General features: G+C 36.9%; 1 protein-coding gene across 1 annotated transcript in view; it reads left to right on the top strand.

Moving 5' to 3' along the window:
- Positions 1 to 10,671: 10,671 nt before the first annotated feature.
- LOC137501005 (beta-1,3-galactosyltransferase 1-like) overlaps positions 10,672 to 25,068 on the top strand; it is a 30,636-nt gene continuing 16,239 nt past the window's right edge. The window contains exons 1-3 of the mRNA XM_068227834.1: positions 10,672 to 10,774; positions 12,140 to 12,405; positions 24,450 to 24,721. Coding sequence (XP_068083935.1) covers positions 10,672 to 10,774; positions 12,140 to 12,405; positions 24,450 to 24,721 — 641 coding nt within the window. The remainder of the gene's footprint in view (positions 10,775 to 12,139; positions 12,406 to 24,449; positions 24,722 to 25,068) is intronic.

The following is a 25,068-nucleotide window of genomic DNA, read 5'->3' as shown; positions in this document are numbered from 1 at the left end:
ATATATTTGCAGCTGTTGAAGATGCAATGAGCGATATGGGCTTATCACTCGGAAATCTGTCTAGTGGAAAATTCTAAATTCCCATGGAGGGAATTAGGTATTTTTCACCAATAGAGCATGTCAAAAACATATTATACACCCAGCGTCAGTGGGTAGGATCTGACACATCCCACTCTGACGAGTCTAGTGTCAGACCTAAGACGAAACGCTGGTTAATAGAGCAAACGCCTGAAAAGCCTTACTTCTGATATGAATCTGTCTAGTATCGCTATTGAAGGAGCATCAGCGAAGTCGTCGGGTGGGCAAGGTTTTACAGGCCTCATCAAAACAAAGGTGCGCGATTCTGGGTTACCTCCAATATTATCGGTACCGGTACATTGTGTTTTACATCAAAAACTATTATGCACCAAGAATTTTTGCAGCTTTAAACCTGTTGTGGATACTGTGTCAAAATATGTAAATTTCTGCAGAAAGCAATGTTTGAACCATTGGCAGTTCAAAGAAATTTTAAAAGATCTTGAGGCAGAATGTAGCAACATTCCCTTTTATTGTATTGTGTGCTGGTTGATTGAAGAAATTCCTCTGTTCATGGAGATGAAAGGTTATCCACAACCAACTTTGCGGAGTAAACAATGGGTAGCTGACCTTGCTTTCTTGGCAGACATAACGTCTTATTTGAAGGATTTAAATATTTCATTGCAAGGAGAAACAAACTGATTAGCACCATGTGTGATAAAATTAAGGCTTTCAAAATGCAGAGTTTGTTATTGAAAAGTCAGCTTGAATATGGCGATTTTGACAATTTTCCTTCATAAAAATCATTACACTTGTCTACTTATAAAAATCTTGGAGACTATCAGACGTTGTTACAGACTTTGCACTCTGAATTCAGTGCCCAATTGAAAGAAATGAATGATATGGCAGCTCAATTTGAAATATTTATGACCCCGTTTTCAGCGCGTTTTGAAAAATCACCATCATATTTCCAAAAAAGAGCTGATAAAACTACAGTGTGACGCAATCCTAAAGGACAGGTACTACCACTACAGCGGTGATTTAATTTCCTTTTACAAAGGTGTTCATCCACAAGAACTTCCTAGACTTCAAGGACTTGCCTTAAAATTTACGTCAATGTTCGGTACAACGTATGCATGCGAACAGATATTTTCAGTTCTGAATTTAAATAAATGGAGAACTAGGATTTCTCTGTCTGATGCTGAGTAATTAGAATTTCTAATGCCAAATCAATTGTACCCAATATTGGTAAATTAGTTGCCACAAAACAATGTCAACAATCGACTTAAATGCTAAATGTACATTAAGGCAAACGCAATGTATGTACAGAATAAATTGTGTGTTTATGTGTTCATAGAATTGTCATAAATAATATTGTTTTCATAAGCTGCGTGCTGACTTGACGACCTGTGGTTCTGCCTCTGTCACTTCCCCTCCTTCCCCCACCACCACAACGGTGCTACAGCACTGTGCCGGGGCTGCTGCCGGGGCCGTGTGAGCACCTCAGTTGGAATCACTTGCTTTATTAAGAAATAAAGGAAATGTGTCCTAGCAAGAAAATGTAGGCTGGCTACTTTAAATCAAATCCAAGGTTCTTATAAATAACGTAGAAAAATTTACTTCTGAACTTCCTTATTCAGATGCTTTGAAATTTTGGGTGTGGAATTGAGTCATTTTGGTTCTTTCTTGGGTGGTTGATAAAAACTTCTTATCAAAATAAGTTTCAAACATATTTTCCTTAATATGGAAAGAGTATATATTTTGTCAAGGATGATATCAAGAACTCCTTTTGCTAATTATGAAAACTCTAATTTTAATCTGTAATAAATACCTTTGTTTTGCCTTAGAGAGTTCATTTTATATTATTTTGTATTTCATTTTGTTTTAATTATCTCTTGATATGAATCACAATTATAGCACAATAGGTATATATCCCATTGTAGAAACTAAAATAACAAACTAGAAAGGATCCAGATGGGATTAAGCCCTTAACAGTAATTTTTCAAAATAGTTTGTTTCCCCTTTTTTTATGATCAGCATACAATGTCTATTTTAAAAATAATTTTTGATATTCAGAGAATGTCCATAAGAAACAAATAGGCAAGAATGCCAGGTCAGAAATGGTGATGGAAGACAACTCTCTTTCTTTCTTTCTTTCTTTCTTTCTTTCTTTCTTTCTTTCTTTCTTTCTTTCTTTCTTTCTTTCTTTCCAGAAAAAATAATCTGGGCTAGACAGATTCACATCATAGTGCTAAAGTATTATACAAAGCTCAGGCGAGAGTAAATTCTCCTAAAAACATTTTTTCTCGAAACACATCCATAACATTCTTTGAATCCTTGATGAACCTGTTCTTTATATCCTTCACTTCTGAGGTCCTTAATGATTGCTTTTCCTTCCAAGATACAAAATGCTCTTAACCCATGCTTTCCAAAGGAAACGGTGGAAATCGCAAATGTATGTGTGCTATACAACTTTAACTTCTAGTTAAGGAAATAGTAATTTATAAAGCAATGTTCATCCAGCTAACAAATATACCACTTGGCATAGATTAGGTATAGACCAACTGGATGAATATCTCTTGTGAAGATTGCGTTATTATGAAACAAACAGAGTATCAGATTTTGAAGTAAATTAGGGTCTTTAACATTTATAGTTATGTTTCCCAACCTTCTAAGCCTACTCCTTTGAAGGACAACTCTAGAATCACATATTAAATCACCATTTCAGACTGTGGTGAGAAGAGACTCCTGTTGTTCTTTTTGCTATTTGTTTACTGTTTATACTTTCAGTGAAGAGCCAACAATTTCTTTGTATCTGTAATGCTTTGACACTTCGGTCTCTCCTACTATACGATGCTGGCACTTGCACCACAGACAGTACTAACCACCCTATTGCTTCATCTATGTTGTGAAGTGTCTGTATGTTTCACTCATAAGTTGCAGGGCTTTTTCCTCATCTTTGGAATGCTGCTGTGTCTAATCACTTTTTTTTTTTTTTTTTTTTTTTTTTTGGTGTATTCATAATATTGATAGAATGGTGTTTGTATTGTTTCACTAATGCTAGTACCTTTGAGTTTTGTGTAATTGAGAAGTGTGCATAAAATAAGTAGGCAGGTGAAATATGGCAATCTTTGTACCTGATGTAACCTGATACTGTGGAAAATTTTTATTGTAAATAATATCAAAATTATTACTAAATTCACTCTTGTGCATCTAGTTAATCTATTATTGCTGACTCTGGAAGATTTGGCATATACTCGATTGTTCTGCATGCTTTTTAGTATACACCACCAGCCTGCCTAGTGGCCATGATCGTTAAAGCATCAGGTCTTTAAGGTCTGACGGTGTGATTAGCTTGTTCTGAGTCCCTTTGATGGAAAAAATATTCATCATCAGGGCAGCAGAGGTTGTGGTATACAATTTCTAATCACTAGATTGCATGCAAAAGCCTAGGGTCAATTCCTAACCTCTCCACAGTGTTCATGTGCAGTGAGGCATATTATGCTGTTGATAGTGTTTTTCTGTCAGATGGAGTCGTTAAGCTTTTTAGCAGACCCCTTGGTGTTATTCAACAAGAGTAGGTGGCGACATAATGTTACACGTCTCATAATCAGAGGCGCAGGTCGCCCATGGGCGTCAAGAAAGATCTGCATCAGGCCTCTTCGGAAGCCACGCAACATCTGTTAATAAAAAACATACAATATTGCGCAAAGCTTGACTAAAATGAAAACTTGGAAATTAGTCATAGTGTAAGAAATCCTTTGAGAATATGTATACTATATAGTCAAATATAAACTATGCTGATCTTGTATTACTAACACTATACCCTTTTAACATACAGTACACTAATTAAATAGAAGCATGGCCCAGGCTGAGCCACCATTACAAGTTTCATCACGTGTAACACAAAATTTTTGTTTTTACCAACACATCTTCCATCCTTGACTTGTGTGTATAAGAATAGTTAGTCTAATATACCCAAACTGTGCTGATCTTGTATTACTTTTCCAAACACTATACTCTTTTCTTTTTTTTAACATACACTAATTAAATAGATAAATTGGAAACTTTGTTATTGGTGAGAACAGAATATCAAAATTGACATGCAAGTAGCCCAAGTGGCATTGGTTCAGAATGCTTTCCTTTAGCAGCTGAACTATATTACATAATGTCCAATAACGGACCATTTATATTGGTATTATATTACATCCACCGAGCAGGTTGGCTGTGTGGTTAGGGTTGAGCAGCTTTGAACTTGCATTCTGGAGATGGTAGATTTGAATCCCACCATTGTCAGCCCTGAAGATAGATTTCCGTGGTTTCCCATTTTCATATGAGGCAAATGCCGGGGCTGTACCTTAATGTCATGGCCGCTACCTTCGCAATTGTAGCCCTTTCCCACCTTCCGTCGCTAAAAACCTTTGATGTGTTAGTGCAACGTTAAACCCATAGCAAATTAAGAAATATAGCACAAGAAAATAGAAGTATTCCTGCAAATGTGGGGGGAGGGGGGTAAAAAGTCTTCATGCAAGGTTGTAACTATCTTACTTTCTTTCAAAATTTGTATGTTTATAGGAGGAGATCATTATATCCATGCAGTAATGCAGTGTTAACTATGTAGAATATTGTTTCAAACTTATTTGTAACTCTGTTTCTTTTTCTTAGTCATTCATTAGTGTGGTGTATATAGCTCCCATTTTTCAGCATTTCAATTGTGCTACTGTGCTATAGATATTAAAATTTCTCTCAAGTGTATGAGAAATTAACAGGTTGGAAAAAAAAAAAGTACCTCATTCTTGGGTTTTTTGTGATTGCTGAGGAGAGATTTGTATGTCAATGAAATGTACGGCCACATCGGTCAGCATTGTCTCATTCTGGCTTTACTTCAAACAGAGATCTCTGTGGTGTTCATCTCAATCATAATTATCCAGAGTGGAAAATTATTTCTTCTTTTAACAAGTTTTATTGTGTTTCCTGTGGAATTAGTATCTTCCCAGATGTCTAGCTTTTTACTCCGATGTGAAGTATTTAAAGTCAGTACCTTCTATGTTATTGCACTTCTTTTTCTTACATATTTCATGCTTCTTTCATTTCCAAGTTGATCAAGTTGTGTCCTTTAGACTGAGTTTGGAAGGGTAATTAATGCATGTTGTAAGAGTTATGTTTTTGTTTCAGTCATCAGAAATTAGCTGTTTGCTTTTTGTAAAGTTTTATGTTTGTTCCATTTCCTGTGTAAAATATATCTTGAAATGTCAAGAAGCAGTAAAAATCGTTCTAGTTTGATACCATTTTCTTGCAACCCTTCAGGCCTAATAATGACTTTAAACTTTCCCTAAAGTGTTTGGAAAATTGTATAAAGTGACCAATTGATAAGAAATGTTATCTATCACTACTCTGCTTCCCCACTCCAAATAATGTACAAATCTGTTAAAGAAACAATCCTGAAATGTCATGGATATAATTGAAGGCATGCACAGAAAAACATGTTAACCCTCAAGATTAAAAAAGTAGAGAAGTGTTGCCTTTTCTCGGATAAGAGATGTATCTGTTGTGATTCTGGGTTATCCATTAGCGTTTATATTAAATACAAAAGGTGAAATTTCTTGTATTTCTGGATTTGCCTTATCTGTAATGTCAAGAATGGGAGCCACTGCTACAATACATCTGCCTTCTAAAGGCAGGTAGTGGAACTTAGAAGCATGGTAACCAATACAGTAAATGACGTTCTTATGACTCTTATAATACTGTAGTAGGTGATACCTATATTTCAGTTTTACAGAACAGAATTTTTTTTCATGGATAATGTGCTTATAATCTATTAAGTAGTTAACCATATCAGTATTGCAGAACTTGAGCAGCAGTTATGTTGGCACTCCATACTGAAAAAGTAAACAACAAAAATGAAAGTAACTAAAAATCAAACTTCTGAGCTATTTTGTAAGTATAATTATGATGAAGTAGAGGCTTAAAATTCTGTGGAGCTTAGAAGAGAAACAAAATTGGCTGGTAGACCCTTACTTAGTTGTGTGACATTCCCCACCAAATATCATGGTCCAAGCCCCATAAATCCTGCAAAACTGAAATATTTAAAGGGACTGTTGGATTACGTTCTGCCAATTTATTATGCATATTATGCAGAATCGAAGAACATTCCTGATGAGCAATTTTTTTATTTTTCAACTATAAATTTCCTGGGAAAATAGAGTCATGAAAACTTTAAAATGATTATTTTTAAGTTAGAAGCAAATATAAATATTTTTGTTATTTTGGAGATAGCTTTGTGAAGGATTGAACAAGTTTAATGTGAATATCCTCCATTTATTATTGATATTGTCTTGTTTTGGATTTATTAGAGAAAGTCAGTGATCAAATATGTAAATTTATACTTTGTGCTTAAGCCTTATGTGCACAAAAATGAATACAGATAACTCCTTACATTTTTTCATCCTTATTCACAACACTCAGTTTTTCTCTATGTTAAACAAGTGTGGGTTAACCCATGTTTCTGGGCATGCCTTCAATTTCCTCATGATTATCCCTCCATATGATCAGAAGTCCTAGAATGAAATATCTACGTGCTCTCAGGGATGAAATCTGTCATCACACAATCCACTAGACATTTAATGTGCCAAATAATTTTCTCATGGGTACTGTCGGTCCACCATTTCTTGTTGCCAGATTGATTTAAGTGAATTATTGTTATTAATAAAAGTCTCATTTACATAAAATACTAGTTTCACATGGCCAGAAATTTAAGTTTGGTGCTAGTGTTCAAGCATATTAACCATGCTGCAAATGCTGCTATTCTTCATTAGAAAATTATGCTTAAGTTCAAGGTACTTCCTAGGGTATGGAAATATGCTAGCATTACTGGATGAAGACCTTTTGTCCCCCCCCCCCCTCACTCTCTCTCTCTCTCTCTCTCTGATGCAAGACTTTTTGTAATGATTTACATTTGTTCCATTTCCTCTTTAAAATATATCTTGAAAAATCAAGAAGCAATAAATCATTCTGGTTTGATTCCACAGTATTTGTCATGTCAAAGCCCTGTTGACACTTTTCCTGCTTGAATATTGTAATATCCCACTCTCATAGAAGTAACCCTCAACTGTTTGAAACTGTTTACTACCTCAGGAAGATGGTAGTTAGGAAAGGAAATAATCTATTTAGTCAATAATTGGTATTGCCATCGCTTGAGTGCTCTGCTACTACTTCCTGCTTCTTTTGCTTTTGCATAGATATTGCTGATAAATTTTGAACCTATGAGGGGTACACCATTGGTTTTGTGAGCAATAATAAAGTGTCAGAAATCTCACTTCCTTTGCTTCCTTTCTCTTTTTGAAGATTTGATCAAAGCCTCACTGATAGAGAGATTGACTGTAGATGTGTTACATTATAAGAGAACCAGTAATTTTGTGTAAAACAGGATATTGCCAAGCAATACATAGAAATATTTAAAAGGGTGTGAAACAACTAAAAGAGCAAAAATAGGCTGTTTGAAGGTGTGTTCAGAGATTTGTTATGTAACAACAGTTTAGTTCAATTAATGTGAACTAACAATACTAGTCAGTGATCAAATATGTAAATTTATACTTTGTGCTTAAGCCTTATGTGCACAAAAATGAATACAGATAACTCCTTACATTTTTTCATCCTTATTCACAACACTCAGTTTTTCTCTATGTTAAACAAGTGTGGGTTAACCCATGTTTCTGGGCATGCCTTCAATTTCCTCATGATTATCCCTCCATATGATCAGAAGTCCTAGAATGAAATATCTACGTGCTCTCAGGGATGAAATCTGTCATCACACAATCCACTAGACATTTAATGTGCCAAATAATTTTCTCATGGGTACTGTCGGTCCACCATTTCTTGTTGCCAGATTGATTTAAGTGAATTATTGTTATTAATAAAAGTCTCATTTACATAAAATACTAGTTTCACATGGCCAGAAATTTAAGTTTGGTGCTAGTGTTCAAGCATATTAACCATGCTGCAAATGCTGCTATTCTTCATTAGAAAATTATGCTTAAGTTCAAGGTACTTCCTAGGGTATGGAAATATGCTAGCATTACTGGATGAAGACCTTTTGTCCCCCCCCCCCCCCCTCTCTCTCTCTCTCTCTCTCTCTGATGCAAGACTTTTTGTAATGATTTACATTTGTTCCATTTCCTCTTTAAAATATATCTTGAAAAATCAAGAAGCAATAAATCATTCTGGTTTGATTCCACAGTATTTGTCATGTCAAAGCCCTGTTGACACTTTTCCTGCTTGAATATTGTAATATCCCACTCTCATAGAAGTAACCCTCAACTGTTTGAAACTGTTTACTACCTCAGGAAGATGGTAGTTAGGAAAGGAAATAATCTATTTAGTCAATAATTGGTATTGCCATCGCTTGAGTGCTCTGCTACTACTTCCTGCTTCTTTTGCTTTTGCATAGATATTGCTGATAAATTTTGAACCTATGAGGGGTACACCATTGGTTTTGTGAGCAATAATAAAGTGTCAGAAATCTCACTTCCTTTGCTTCCTTTCTCTTTTTGAAGATTTGATCAAAGCCTCACTGATAGAGAGATTGACTGTAGATGTGTTACATTATAAGAGAACCAGTAATTTTGTGTAAAACAGGATATTGCCAAGCAATACATAGAAATATTTAAAAGGGTGTGAAACAACTAAAAGAGCAAAAATAGGCTGTTTGAAGGTGTGTTCAGAGATTTGTTATGTAACAACAGTTTAGTTCAATTAATGTGAACTAACAATACTTAGGCCTAATGTAAGTAAGTAATATATATATATTACTAATAACTCCACACAAGCTTACAAATTGACTGTGGCAGCAGGCCTGGCCAGTGTTCCAAAACATTGCAAGATTCAGATTGAACAGCACTTGTGAGATATGCCAAGGGCAAATGGCTTCCCATTTATTTACTACTGTAGTTCTTAGAATGGGTTATGCCGTTCTCATGGGATGTTATATTTTAAAGAATACAATATACATAGCTGGAACATATGGTTTTTACATCTTTGATTTGATGTAGAATGACTAATACTTCATGTAATTGTATATTATATCTTTGTATACAGCATGATAAATGTATTTTTATAAATTGTGTTAAATATGTACTTATTGAAATGCCTCATTTGAAATTTTGTCCAGTTTTATCCACCAAGAAAAAGTATTTTAATTCAGTGGCAGCTGGTGATTATTCTGTAGTAGTGTCTTTCAAAGTTGCAAGTACAGACAGTGCATATTTATCTGTGCTGTAAGTTACATGAAATTACTTTATCTGTGCTGTAAGTTACATGAAATTACTTTAACTGTGCTATTGTACAAGAACATTCTTTTAATGAAGTATCAATTGAAACAAATTTATAAATTGAAAAACAAATATATGTACTTTAATCCATATTAATTTTTCTTAAAATTCCAGTTTTAATAATTTATTGAAAAATTAACTTCTTCTTTCAGAAGAGAAATGAAGAAAACTTATGTAGGGCCTGCTCACCAAAAGTGTTTGTTCCAAAACCTTGAATGACACCTTCAAATTAACTAATAAGAACTGTACTGAAAGTAACCTGTGCTTGTCTCACATAGGAATGGCTGTTGCCAGCATATGCCTGTACATAGGCACTTAATTCCTATGTCCGTATCTGCTAAACTGAAATTTGCATAATGCCTTACCTTCTACTTCAAGGCTACTCTCTACAAACGTACATAAATTTGGAAGGGATATCCACTGCTCCCTGTATGATTACACACAAAAATACGAGGGGCACACTATATTGTTTTACACTTCATCTTTTGTATGTCTGGGTATGGTTCACATTTCACTTTCGAAGGTGGAGACGTGTAAATAGTGTCTTGTTTTACTGTTTGGTACAGCACACGCACAGTGGCCAACGAATGCACTCGCCATAGCCATTTCAAAACAACACTGTCAGTATAGGAGCGGACAACATGAAAAGCAACCGTCAGGGACAGCGCTGTATGACTTGGTTCCTATGGAAAGAAGGCGTGACCCCAGCAGAAATTAATCGGCGCTTGGTGGCAGTGTGTGGAGAACATGAGCCGTCACGGAAAACAGTTTACAGCTGGATAGAAGGTTGGAAAACAGGGCGCACATTGGTGGACAAGGGAACCCGTTCTGGAAGGAATGTGACAGTGTCGAGACCAGCCAACATTGCCCGGGTTGAACAGGCCATCCAAGGAAATAAATATATCACATTTACGGAAATGGAGGCAGCCATGGGAATTAGCCAAAACACCCTGCAGTGGATCGTGCACAGCCACTTACAGTTGGGGAAGGTTTCATCCACATGGGTGCCTAGACTCTTGTCTGCAGACGAAACACGGAGGCATGTGGACGTATGCAGAGAACTTTTGCAACACCATGATCAAGATCCAGCTGACTTCATGGCTAGGCTTGTGACTGGTGAAGAACTTTTGCAACACTATGATCAAGATCCAACTGACTTCATGGCTAGGCTTGTGACTGGTGAAGAACTTTTGCAACACCATGATCAAGATCCAGCCGACTTCATGGCTAGGCTTGTGACTGGTGATGAGACATAGCTCCATTACCATGAGTCAAAAACGAAACAACAATTGATGCAATGGAAGCATAGGGGCAGTCCACCTCCAAAGAAATGTCGAACAGTGCCATCAGTTGGCAAGTGAATGGCGACAGTGTTCTGGGCACAAAGGGCATCATCCTCATTGACTGGCTGGAATTTGGGGCCATGATTAACAGTGAGCATATGTGGCAACCCTTAAGTGCTTACGTCATGCCAGTCAAACTAAGCGGCCCGGGAAATGGGCTAACGGTGTGCTTCTGCAGCATGACAACGCCTGGCCCCACACTAGCCGGGAGATCACCGCTGCCATTGATCAGATTGGATTCACGGTGCTGCCACACCCACCATACTCTCCCGACTTGGCACCAAGTGATTATCACCTGTTCGGGAACGTGAAGAAACCTGTGCGTGGTCACCGCTGTGCGGATTTTGCAGAACTGGGCACAGCTGTCAAGGCATGGGTATGCAGCACTCCGAAAGAGTCGTTTCAGGAAGGTCTGGAGAGACTGACACATCAATGGCAAAACTGTAGGAGATTGAGAAGGTGGACGTAACAACTGATGTGTAATGTACTTCATTTGGGTAGAAAAAATAAGGTGTAAAACAATATAGTACGCCCTTCATAATTTAACAATGTTATTAATAAACGCATAATATAAACACCGGGAAAGTTATGAATTTTGATATTGTGTGCTTGCATTCTGGTAAGTAAAGGTAACTGTGACACTATGTTACATAAATGTAACAGCAAAATCCCAGATTGTTGCATTACAATCTTAGAAAGATTTATTTTTGTCACTTAAGTGAGTTAAAAAAAAATTGATAGGTGTCTGTTTTAAAAAATATAAAAAATATAATAGTCATCAGATACAGTGACAAAATCACTTCATTGGCAATACTGAGTGGTGTGCTTGCCATATGCTGTACTGTGGTGTTCCTAGTGGTAAAATATAAAGAAATTTTGACTTGTGCTTGTACATGCTGCACTCTAGCAGATGAAATTGAAGTGTAGCATCACGTGGCCGCTGGCACACTCTCAGCCCTAAACAGCACACATAAAACTGAGCCAAACAGTCTTTTGTTCAGTGTCTTGTATTCAGAAGTGGTACCCGTGACATCTGGCTAACGTACTCAGACAGGTGCCACCAGAGTGCATGTTGGTTTGCATGCTCATTCAAATGAAAGCAAAGTAAGGTATGCATACATTTTCTTGAAATTTAAATCTCATGTAAACTCTTCCTGAGAGGAAAAGAATCTTATATTCTTTCTTTATTACACACCGGCACTACCTCACAAGCTGCCCCTGTTTGAGTTACATGAGTAAATGTATGTCCATCTGACAAAGTATTTTTTAAAGGATCTTAATTTATTACGTATTACTTTACATACAACTTCTGCATTATTCATGTAAGAAATGTAATCATCTATTTTGTTACTTTGTACTTCTGTTCCATCCTAATGCTTTTTTGCTATTATGAGAGTCCATAGTGTAGCAGCCCATAGAATTATATAAACTGATTTCACTGTTTCTTCCCCTTAGTGTCCATTGTTGGATGGGCACACAATCGCAGCCGGGATCTACGCTTATATGTACTGCCCGATAATGCAACGGCAATCATCGCACAGCCAGACTTGTGTGGACAGCAGCTCTTCCTTCTAATCGTGGTATGCTCAGCAGTAATTAATTTTGAGGCTCGTGCAGCTATCCGTGAAACGTGGGCCTCCGTTGCATCAACCTCAAACAATAATACTAAAACTGTGAAAGTAGCATTTCTTTTGGGTGATCCTGATAATTCAACTTTGCAGGTACGTATATATTGTTCAGTGTGATGTGAGGCATATTCTAAAAGTGATAAATACCTCTCTTCTTCTGTTCAGTCTAGTACGGCTCTGTCATCCTACAGATAATGTGTCTCCATTTAATTCTATTCTGAGCAGCTTCTTTCAGTTCAGCGATCTCAGGCCTGTATCTCCTTTGATGCCATCTAACCGTGATCTTGGCCTTCCAATTCCTGTTTTGCCACCCACCACTCTGAGCATGACATTCTTGTTGAAGGAGGTACTACCAATTATGAGGTCAAAGTAGGATAGCTTTTGTGTGTCTATACTTCCTTCCAAGGAGATTTTTGGCTTGATTTAGTCCAAGATTTTCTTATTACTAATTCTGGCATATACATTATTCTAGGCAGATTTTCCCAACACCTAAGCTCAAATGCATTGATCGGGGTTTAGAGTTCGTCAGGGCCAGAATTAATGAATGAGAGATCCAGGGAAAACAATACATCAAGGAATGAGAAACAAGTTTAATCCAGATTGTATTGAATAGGTTCTCAGGACTGCAAATTATGAAAATTATCGTTCTGGGAACAATCGATTGAGTTTCCACTGTACAAAGGACTGCAGTTAGACTTATGTTTATATATGGCTGAGAATGCCGGCCACTGCAAAAGCAACAAACAAAAAAAAGCTACGTGTTGCAGAAATGAAGATGTTGCATTGGGCTGCAATTAATATGTGCATGGGAGTTTTAAAGTAAGGCCAATCCAAGAAACACTTCAAGAAAACAGACTGCAGTGGTATGGACACATGCAAAGAGAGCCTATAGACATGATCCATTCCCTAACCTGCATAATAGATTATGAGACTGAATAGACATCCAGGAGAAGTAGGATAAGGATGCCCAACCCTGTATAGGGATAAAAAAAACAAGAAGTAGACACACACAGTATTTGCCACTGCCATTCACATAATGTTAATTGCTTTGTGTTTTAACATTCTCTTGCATTCACTCAGTAATGGAGATGGGGTAGCTACAGGTTTCATTCACAACTGTACCAGGCATTTCATGCCCTACAACCCACTTGCTGGACTGGCTATTGCCTTAAACATGTCAACAGAATGAAGCAATGTTGTATTCTGCTTAGGAGATATTATTAGCCCTTAGAAGACTGGTGGAGTGAGACCCCAATAGTCTTTACACAGAAACTATATACATTCCTACGTCTCAGTTATGTTTTGATTTCAGACCATCCTATTTTACTTACTTTCCTGACATGATAGCAACATTTTGAATACATTGCTTCTATTTATTTAATTTTCCTCCTATAAATTTTTTTACTACTATTTCTCTCTCGAATAATGTTCTGGTGATTGTATTATAAGCCTTTTATAAGTCAGTAAACATCATTACTATATAATTTTTCTCCTCTGATACTTTGTCCTGTAATGAAAATATTGATCATCTCTGGAACCATTTTACAACATGTAGAATACATTGCTTCTACTGTTGTTATTTTCCTTTTTTTTTTTTTTTTTTTTTCTTTTTTTTTTTCCACAGCTCATTTCCACATGTTCTTTTAATTGATTTTTCTTGTATTCTTTCATTAATTTTGACAGTATAGGATACACAGTCAATTCCAGCTATAATGAACCTCTACAGATTCAAATATTTGGTTGGCTATAGCCAAAACTCACTATAACCGAAAACCTTCTTCCGGACAGAATTAAGTAAACAAGTGAAGAAAAAAAAAAAAGGTCTTAAAATTACTACAGGAACAAGAGGTTTATTAGTGTAGAAACAGTTCTGTTAATGACATTTACATTGTTCAATAAGACAAAAATAAATTTCATGCACTGTACTCATGTTTATTGAGCCCTGAAGAAGTCTGTTATTTACTACTGTTTAAGGTACACTGTTTTAATTAAAGTTTGTTTACAAGACAAATGAAGATACAAGTAGAAGCATTCATTGAACGGCTGTCCTCTTCCTTACCCAGTGACCTAGATGTGTCCAATATGGTCATTACACTGACAAGGGTAAAATTTAAGACACAGAGGACAGAGAAGGTTTGTTCGGAGATTAGTTGGGTGGGTCCCTCGTCTCGCCTCCTGAGCTCCATCTGTTCTTAATTTTAGCAATAGAAGTTTATGCACGGAAATAGGCATTATTTTAGAATGCAGTGTATTGTATTACATCCCTTTAATTAAACTTTTACCTTTTGTACTCACTATAAGAGATGCTGTAGTTACAAGCAAAATATTTAGTATGTATTATAATGTATGTGAAATAGGATCAGATGTTCAGGTTCATTGTAGCCAAATATTGATTATAACAAAGTTTACTACATCCAGAGTTGACTGTAATTTCTTATACTAATATATAGTAAAAATATAAGTAAACTAACAGAACGTATCTGTTGTTGACAGACCGATAGTTGGTGATGTCGTTTACTTCTCTTTCTACCCAACATTAACACATAAGCTGTCATTTTTAAGTCGCTGGCAAAGAAATGACTTTGGTTACCAACTCTGTGTTGGTTTCCAAAGGCCTCGTTGTACACTGAATTAATGGTCAATCCACCTGGGGCAAAAACCCAGCTGAACAGTGCTTAGCCAGCACTTGTTCTGGAACAAATGCTTTGATATAACAAGTGTACTTTCGTGGACAACCATTATTTACAAAGAAAATGCGTGTGACCTTTTCCATGGAAGAATTATTTTAAATTCACATATTGGCTTTATTTTATGATAGGACTAACTATTTGCCCATTATTTTGATTTTTACTGGTTAAGGCTTGCTTAATGCTGAAAGTCGCTTAACGATAAAAATAAAGTTTAGCTTTGTGATAATAGTCTTGTAATATCTCCATGCTAAGACACACAATGAAATATCTTTTTCCTTGCAAACTTCAGTATCATTCCAGCCTCATACACAAAAGGTCAATGATTTCCTTAAGACTGAGGGCCAATTGCAGAAACGATGACTAGTTTTAAGTCTTAGACAACGTCTACCTAAACAACGTCTAAGTAGCGGTCTTCCATTGCATAAACAATGTTCAGCCAGTGTTTAATTAGACATTGTTTGAAGTTTCAATATTGTTTCAAAAATGGAGATGGCTCTTTGCTTGTCGCAACCAATGAAATTCGTTGGTGTGCTTGCCGAACGCTAGTCAGCTGTTGTGTTCCTACAAATTACTCAAATATGGCTAAGCATGAGCATGACTTGCCCATAGATAAGAATATCGCTTTCGGTGGAAATTAAATATCATAATGTTATCAACACTAAAGCGAACCACCGCCATACGAGGAAGTGTAGCTTTGATTATAGTGTTGTTACGGTGAGTGTACTCGACTCGTAAATAGCTTTGGCAAAAGGAAGATGAAACAATAGCACTGTGAAACCAAAGGAGTTGTACGAGCCATATAGATGTGCCTTGCATTCTAGAGATCATAGGTTCGAAACGAATCATCGGCAACCCTGAAGGTTGTTTTCCGTAGTTTCCTCATTTTTACACCAGGCAAATACTAGGGCTGTTATTATGGCCACGGCTCTTCTTCCCCAGTCCTCTTTAAACAGTAATCACCACCATCACCACCACTTGCCTTTTACTATCTCATAGTTTCCAAAAACTTACCTGAATTAGCATGACGATTATTTGGAAAAAAAACACATACAACCTACTTTTTAGTTGTCACTATAATTGTGTGCTTACTTGGCAGTAAATATAACTGAATTCCCCTTCCCGGGTTGATGTATGTGACAGCCTCTGACGATCGGGACAAGTTGAAATGACCTATAATTCCATGGAAATTATCCCATGTATAATAAAATATATCAGTTCTTGACGAATTGTAGTCAAGTTGACAGTTAACGGACTGTCCCTTTGTCAGTCTCAAGAAACAAGTCTCTTGAAAAGCAAAATCTTATTTTAAGCTGTACCTCCCCATACATTTCAAATGAATTGCTGCGATTTCGTAGTGGTTGACCCACAGAGAGGCCATCGGACTAACCTTTCTTCCCAGAATTGTTTCAACATGATATTACAAAAAATTACGTGTTTCATGGTACATAACCTCTGATTGTGATGCACTCCTCTCATTTGAGGTTAAACAGTGTTCTCGACAGTGTTTAAACATGGCCGGTTGAACATCGGTTTTAGATAGTGTCTAAGTGATAAATAATGTCTCTGCAATGCGACGGCCATACTTAGGCATTGTTTAACCGTAGACATTGTCTAAATACACTTTATGCAATCGGCCCTAAGGGTTCTGTGAAGTATTTGTAATTGTAATTTTACCGATTATTTTTTTTTTTAAATTGTAATTGAGTAAAATATTTATTATGGAACTGTTATTCAGCCTTTTCATTTCTTTTCCTATCATTGGATGAAAGATACAGGTGATAAATCCATTAAAGTTGATTTGCTGCACGAACGCTGTTAGTTATTTACGTACATTCAACACTTTTTGACATCAAAAAAGAAGAAACCAAACAATCCTGCATACACCACACTATATGCCTTAAGAAAACATTTTGTTTTCACTATAAATGCAGACTGAAATGTACACTATGATGTTTCACTTTTTCCAGTGGGATTGGAGGCCGTGCTCTCTGCTACTATTCTTGCTCCACATATTGCTTGAAATAGTTCTGAATCGTTCCTAGTTAGGGAGAAATCTTACATATCTCTCAAGTATTGAGAGACCTAACAATAGGTCTTATTGTTCGAATCCGAGTGATGTTCATGTGAAGGTTCCTCGCCCGACTCTTGTTCCTGTATTCCTTTGTCCTTTTGATTATAATCAGCAATGAATTGATCAAAATCTGTAAGGTTAGCTTCACTTTAAATATCCACATCTAAGTTTGGGTAGTCCTCGACAGTGCTACAGGTCATCCACATCTTTTTACCAAAGTTGGCCAGGTGAAGTGTTTCCTGGAAGATTCTCATTCATCTGTAGTGGCTTCTCCACCATTCTTACTTTTACAATCCAAACAATGTCATCAAGCACAGTAACAGGCTGTGCCTGAATGCTGTCAGAAGTTATGGATTCCATATTGGCAATGAGAGTTCCCAAGACATTTTTGCGATAGTTTATCTTCATGCAGTTCATGACTCCCTGATACATTGGTTGCATGACACTTGTTGTTTTGAGCAGAAACCACTCCAACTTTATGTTGGATAGCTCAAGATGTGGTTGACATGTAGCCTTGTTGAGAAACAAAAAGACACGCCTGTTTTGTTACTTCATTCTCTCATTAAAGCTTCTCATCCAATCTCCCATTATCGCAGCTTTCATCTTTCCCTAAAAAATTGATGTGGGTATTGAAAGTGAAGCTAACCTTACAGATTTTCATCAACTACTTCCTTTTCTTTCTGTTGAAGCATAGGCCTGGAAATTCCAATCTTCTTTCTTGTTTTTGTTTGTGTGCATTTCCTATTTAAAAAATTTTTGCTGTCTCCCTGGACATAAATCTGCACAATAAAACTGTCAGCCTCTTTCTCTATTTTTTTTTTTTTTAATACCAGGATACCTTTTGCCTTTTAAGCACAGAGTTTTATCTGGTAGTGCTTGGAAGAATAATCCTCTCTTATAGAGTTGATGTCCTTTGGTTTTTAGACCTCAGTTCGTGACAATACTTTGACAGCCCATCCGGCCATGGTCTCTTCATTGACATCTCCAGCTTCACAGCAAATGGTCTTACAAACAATAGTGTATCTTCCAGAATATTTCCAACCATCTATTAGGTGTTGTAAAGTAATCTTTCCCTAATTTTTCAATGACTTTGAAGCATAGGCCTGGAATTTCCAACCTTCTTTGAGCTTGCACAAACAAACCAGCCTCACATCATCTCTCCTTATTTTCTGTCTTCTTTAATTTTCCTTTGTTAGCCAATTGCATTTAACTTCACTTCTTGCCTTTAAAGTTTTGTAAACTAGTTAATGGTGCACACATTTTATAGCTGAAATGAAATATTTGAAACCAGGTTATGAACTTGTAACTGAGCCAAAGCCATTATGCGCATCTAGTAGTGCTTCATAAATTCACTTTAAGATCCAGAAGGACAGAGCTCCTCAAGGTAAATAATAAGCCCAAAGACACAAAGAAGTAACTTAACGGACATGTTGGGTAACTAACACACCAACAGTGCGAGGAAGGAGGCACACTAAACTAGACTTACAAAGAAGAACTAGTGCACCAGAAGAATTAAAATTCACACCATGTCAGAAGTTGCATAATTGTTTCCTTGACCTTACCTGGATCAGAAACCACAAAACTTCAATAATTCATCTTGGTATTCCTTTATGGTGAGGCAGTAAGTACAAGTTGGCCATGTTGGAACAAAGTGAACAATTTTCATTCTTCTCGTCTGGTAGCTGCTTCTTAATGGACTCTGCCAAAATGTGCATACTTTAACAATCTATATCGTCATTTTCTCTTATCCAGCTCCCGTTATATTATTAAGATAAAATGTTTAAATGGTCGGTGATGCAGTCTGAGGGCATCCATTTTCTGGAAAAACAGGGATTATATGGCAAACACAGGGAAATGAAAACACAGAAAATATACAGGGAAATGACTTGTCACATCAAAATTCAGCTTTCGATCTAATTCTTGACCTAAACGGAATGATCAAGCGAGACTGATATGTAGATACAACACAAGCCGTATGCAGCGAGTATTACTTTGAGAAGGAGACAGAGTGAGCATGCATGCTAGAGAAGGAGAGTGAATGAAAAGCGCTAAATGCTCAAAGATAGCAGTACATGAGGCATGCAACATAACTAGTATTGTATTAATTAGTGTATGGTGTAGCTTACAATTCACTCTTAATGATAACATAATTCCAGGTCTTTACTTTGATTGTAAAATTAAATCTACATAGATAATAACTTCCCCCCTTAACACGTTCGCGGCCACTCGGATATTGGCAAACATTACCGTGGTACCGTAATACTTTTTTTGTTTAAAGGAGTTCATTTCTGTGTCCTTATGCATTTTAGATTATTATTTTAATTATTTCAATATTATTTATCTTCATACGAGCGGCACTACCGATGAGTTTTTCGCCTTCGTTGCCGTTTGACGCAGCATGTGCGTCATGACTGGTAATGAAGTGGAGCGAGGAAAATAATGTTTTGTTCGATTGTAGAACTTCTTTACAACAGAAAAATAAGTTTTTGAACATTTCACTGTGCAGTAGAATCTTATTATTGCTGTGTGAACAATGTATACTTACATTACTCCATAAGCTGTACAATGTAACTACAGTAGTCCATACAGTGTGCTACAGTGACATTTCCTTGCAAAAATAACTCTTCTGCAAATGCGTTACATTCAGTTACAGTGTTATTCAGCAAGTTGTCATCTGCAATCAAGCAAAAACAATCAATAGGTTTCGCGTCACATGGCAGTGGAACCTTCATTCCCAGCCGACGAATAAAGTTTATTTTGTTTCATTGAGGATGAATCTGAACTCCAAGAAATGGCCCCTGAAATATTGTCCATGTTATTTGGCGGGAGATTTGGAGATGAGATATTAATTAGGTCTTCCTCATCTTCTGTAATGTAAGAATTGGGAGTAGACACTCGACACACACATCCGTGATTAAAATTCTCACTCAGGTGGCTACAGTCACTTTTCACACTGTCATCGCTGTCGTCACTATCATTGCTGTCACTGTCACTAGCGTTCAGGAGAGCTTCCAGACTATCATCATTAATTGCAAATTGCCTGTTTATCCCACTGACGGGTTTCTTCCGGTGAGAAGGTACTGAAACTTCACTGTTCCCTCATGACATAGCGGAAATGTATGCCGACTTGTAATGACTACAGAGATTGTAATTAACAATTGATCTGATGCCCAGGTGGCGCATATGTTTAATAACACCTTAATAATGCACAGATAAGAGGTCTGTTTGTTTACATACATATTGGCAGAAATACAAGCTTTAATATTTGGAGCGGAATGTGACGCACGTGTGTCGTCATCGGCACTGAATGAAAGTGGAGTCATGACGCATATGTGTCATCATCGGCCGCGAACGTGTTAATTTGTAATTACCTTGTTCTTATTAAACCAAAACTTAAATTACAATACTATTATCAATCAGAAGGACAGTAACTCTTATTTTCTTAATGTTCCTTTTAAAGTGCCCAGTGTTTTAAAAGCTACCCATGTAATTTACATAAGTTAGAGGTGCTAACTATTATGGATTGCCCATAATTATTATTGATTTTGCCTCCCTATGGAAGAGAAATTATGGAAAAGCAAAATTATCACAGAAAAACATTCTACAAAAAAAAAGGAATGTGTCAGTGGTGCTTGTTTATACTGTATACACACTAGTTGACCACCATTCAAAGGACGCGTCCATTTGCTACAGGAACTGGGATCTTATTCCTGAGTTTCTGAACATGAACCCATATGTTACTGTTATGAGCATGTTTAGAAACAGGCATGCGCATTCATACCAACGTCAGGAATAAAGTCCCTTATGAATACAGGCGTTAGTTTGAAGGGTGATTGACTGATGGCTTACTGTGAGCAATGTAGTTCATTTTCTTTTGTGTTTCTTATAGTGACTTTCTATGATGGGATTGTAGATAACCCACTTCAATGATAGGGTGTGGTTTCTTTGACATGAGAAATTAATTTCGAGTTCTCTATGCCATTGTAAGTGTCCATCCAAATATGTTTAAAGATGATGATTCCAGAGTATGATAAACATACTCGACCATCACATTTATATACCACATCCCACTAAATTTAATGGAGGGAAAATGGGAACATCTCAGGGAAAACAGATTTAGGTTAGTAGTAGGCACCCTGAATCTGAATCCAGGGTGATGATAGTCTTGATGATTGTCTACAAATGGAAATGAGTTTCAGAGTCCTTTTTTAAATGACAGTAGGAAATTTCTTGCTTTATTTTAACGCCATACCAACTTTAAACTTTTTGACAGTTTGTTTTACCGATACCTTGTCTTTTTCACACACCTCAGTAACTTGCATTTTAGCATTCGGGTCTAACACGTTCCTCTTTTTTTGAAGCCATAGTTATAACTCAGACTTACAGAATTTACCATACCTTACCATAAGATCACAGAAAAAATGCACTGACTGAGCTCAAGGAATGTCCTTGTTAATGGAGATATTAGCACAGTGTATAACCCACAGTAAATTTCTTCAAACATTAGTGTCACTTGGAGTCAGTCGAGGTCTGGACTTTTACTGGGAGCTCAAGTTGCCTTACCAAGATTTTAGCAAGAGAGGTTGCAGTGACCGAACTCAATAGCTGCAGTCGCTTAAGTGTGCCCAGTATCCAGTAATCGGGAGATAGTGGGTTCGAGCCCCACCGTCGGCAGCCCTGAAGATGGTTTTCCGTGATTTCCCATTTTCACACCAGGCAAATGCCAGGGCTGTACCTTAAGGCCACGGCCGCTTCCTTCCACTTCCTAGGCCTTTCCTATCCCATCATCGCCATAAGACCTATCTGTGTCGGTACGACGTAAAGCAAATAGCAAAAAAAAAAAAAAGGAGGTTGTAGTGAAATCATGCCAAATCTTAAATCACTATCTCGGTACAAATATTTGAGTAGAGTTTACTATAGCCATTATATAAAATTTGTTGGTGAATATACTGACTTCTATTGGGCTACCTTCATTGGAAGACAGTTTTTTTTAAGTAAAAAATAAATACCCATCCAGAAATAGGTTTGTGTACTTAAGGCCCACCCAGAGTACCAAAGGAGTGAATTAAGACACTCCTGTAGCTTATGTCATTGAAATAATTTTGCACATACGTGCTGCAGATGGGACAATAATCAATATTCAACTGTATTTGAATGATGTAATATCTGTTATAAGCCCAATTTTCCTTTCTGTTCCCACATTGGACAGTTTCTGTTTAATCAAGGTTAATGTACATGGAACTGAGAGAGTTGGCCATGCAGTTAGGGTCACGCAACTGTGAGCTTGTATTGGGGAGATGGTGGGTTCAAGCCCCACCATTGGCAGTCCTGAATATGGTTTCCTATGGTTTCCCACTTTCACACCAGGCAAATGCTGGGGCTGTTCCTTAATTAAGGCTATGGCTGCTACCTCCCCAATCCTAGCCCTTTCCCATCCTTCCATTGCCGAAAACCTATGTGTTAGTGCGATGTCAAACAAGTAACAAAAGAAGTAAATTTCTTCGGAACTACAATAAAACACCAATAAAGACAGGTTTTCACTTAATTCAGGTTCCATTATGAGCAGCTTTGACTATTTCTCTTTGTGGGCTGCAAGCGTAAAATGCTCCTGTAACACAAAAAAAATGTATAAGGTTGTAGTAATGTGTTAGTTATGATTCTATGAACATTTTTTACAAACAAATTTAAATCCTGTTTGTGCTGCTTTTGTTTGTAAGACTAACAGTTTACTGGCTAGTTTGGATTTTATCAGAGAAAGCATGCACTTAAATCCAGAAAAAGCAGATTTTTCTTGAAAAACTGTTACATTTAGAAAGTAAATGCATAAGAGCTCTTTTTCCTTCTAGGAAATTGAATTCTATTTCAAGCACACTTGTTGAGCTCTGTTCTTTTAATATTAAAGAATCCCAGGTACACAATTTTTCTCACTTTTCATAAACTGCTGCTCTCCTAATATGCTAATATAATTATACAAGGTGTATTAAAACTTGACTATAAAACTTCAGGAATGGGTTCCTCGTATAGAGAGAGAAAAGAAAAGGGATATGACAACATGGGTCGAGAAATTCATAATTACAGAGTTATCCAATCTTTATTGAAATGAATGCAGTCCGACACTCCCAACACTGTTACACCTATTATGCCTCTGGTGTCAGCTGGAACATTTTGTTCATAGTTCAGATGAAATGTTCAAAGTGACCTCCTCCTACCTGAATAATACAGGCCTCCATACTTCTCCTTGAGTGTCAAACATGATCAGTAATGTCTGGTATAATGCATACTGTCTGACAGGCTGCCACAATGTGCATACAAAGAGTTGGTTCATCATCAACAGTAGTTAAGTCTACAATTATGCATTTCTGGAACCACGTCATACCTTTTTTTCTCTTCTCTGTATATGAGGAATCCATTTCTGGAGTTCTACCATTGAGTTTTGATACACCCTGTATATATAGTGTATAATAATGGGAAGAAACAAACCTTATAATGGTAAAAGAATCATAGCCTATAATAGTGTGGAAGAAATAAGCTTTCTAATGGTAAAAGAATTATTAAAACTGGTTATGTGGTTTCTGGGATTACCCTCCTCCAAAACAACTCGCAAACTTTCTTTCTTTCTTTCTTTCTTTCTTTCTTTATAATTATTATTAATGTAACCGGGCTGAGTAGTTCAGACGGTAGAGCACCTACCTTCTGAGCCCAACTTGGCAGGCTCAGTCCAGTGGTATTTGAAGGTGCTCAAATACATCAGCCTTGTGCCGTTAGACTTACTGGCATCTTAAAGAACTCCTGCGAGATGGAATTCCAGCACATTGGCGTCTCTGAAAACTGTAAAATTAATTAGTGGGACATAAACTTGAAAAAGCTGGGCTGAGTGGTTTAGATGGTTGAAGCACTAGCCTTCTGACCCCAACTTGGCAGGTTCGATCCTGGCTCAGTCCGGCGGTATTTGAAGGTGCTCAAATACGTCGGCCTCGTGTCGGTAGATTTACTGGCACGTAAAATAACTCCTGAGGGACTAAATTCTGGCACCTAGGTGTCTCTAAAAACCGTAAAAGAGTAGTTAGTGGGACGTAAAGCAAAATAGCATTATTAAAACTCGAAAAAATTATATCATTATTCTTGTTGTTGTTGTAGATTTGAACCATTGCCATATTCACAAGAGAAGGAAAATTTTTCATCATCACACTTACAAATTTTGTGTATCCTTCATAATAGTGAAAACGAAGGCTTTTAAAATACATCTCCAACTTTCGGTCAAGAAGAAATACTTTAAATTTTGTATCTTCTATTAGATTTTTAGTTCAATACTTTGAACTCAATATTTTGACAAACATAAATATATGTACATATTTAGCTCTGGTGTTGGCTGACAGGAGCAAGTAGAGGAGGAGAGTATCAGACATGGGGATGTGATCCAAGAAGGCTTCATAGACTCGTACAACAACCTCACTCTCAAAACTGTGATGATGCTCAAATGGGTGCACTCCTACTGTACGTCTGCTCGCTTCATCATGAAGACTGATGATGACATGTTCGTCAATATCAACAATTTGATTAAGCTTCTGAAAGTGAAAGGAGGCTCTGGATTGCTACTAGGAAAATTGATATATGGGGCAAAGCCAATTTTAGATGCCAACAGTAAATGGTAAGACTTCAATTTGATTACAAATATTAAAGAAAACTATAGCTAGCCTTTTTGAATTCCCTTCATGTATTATCTTTTTTATTTAACCTGGGAGAAGGCACGTACGCGACCAACACTTACATGAGCGGGCACGCACAGTCAAATAGGCTACACCCTATAATCACTCGCAGCAATCACATTTCATTGTTATATATTTCTGAATAATTTCTTTATGTATTTTGTGGGAGGGGGTCATTTCTTTTACATTTCATACTAATGTTCTCTTTTATTGGGCAACATTGTGTAAGTTTACAGTCGTGTATTTCAAACTAGTATAACATTTCCTTTTACAGTGAGTAATCATGAAT

The sequence above is a fragment of the Anabrus simplex genome, chromosome 5 (assembly GCF_040414725.1).
Source record: "Anabrus simplex isolate iqAnaSimp1 chromosome 5, ASM4041472v1, whole genome shotgun sequence".
Taxonomy (NCBI): domain Eukaryota; kingdom Metazoa; phylum Arthropoda; class Insecta; order Orthoptera; family Tettigoniidae; genus Anabrus; species Anabrus simplex.
The sequence above is the reverse complement of the archived record's forward strand: the minus strand, read 5'-3'. Positions and strand labels throughout refer to the sequence as shown.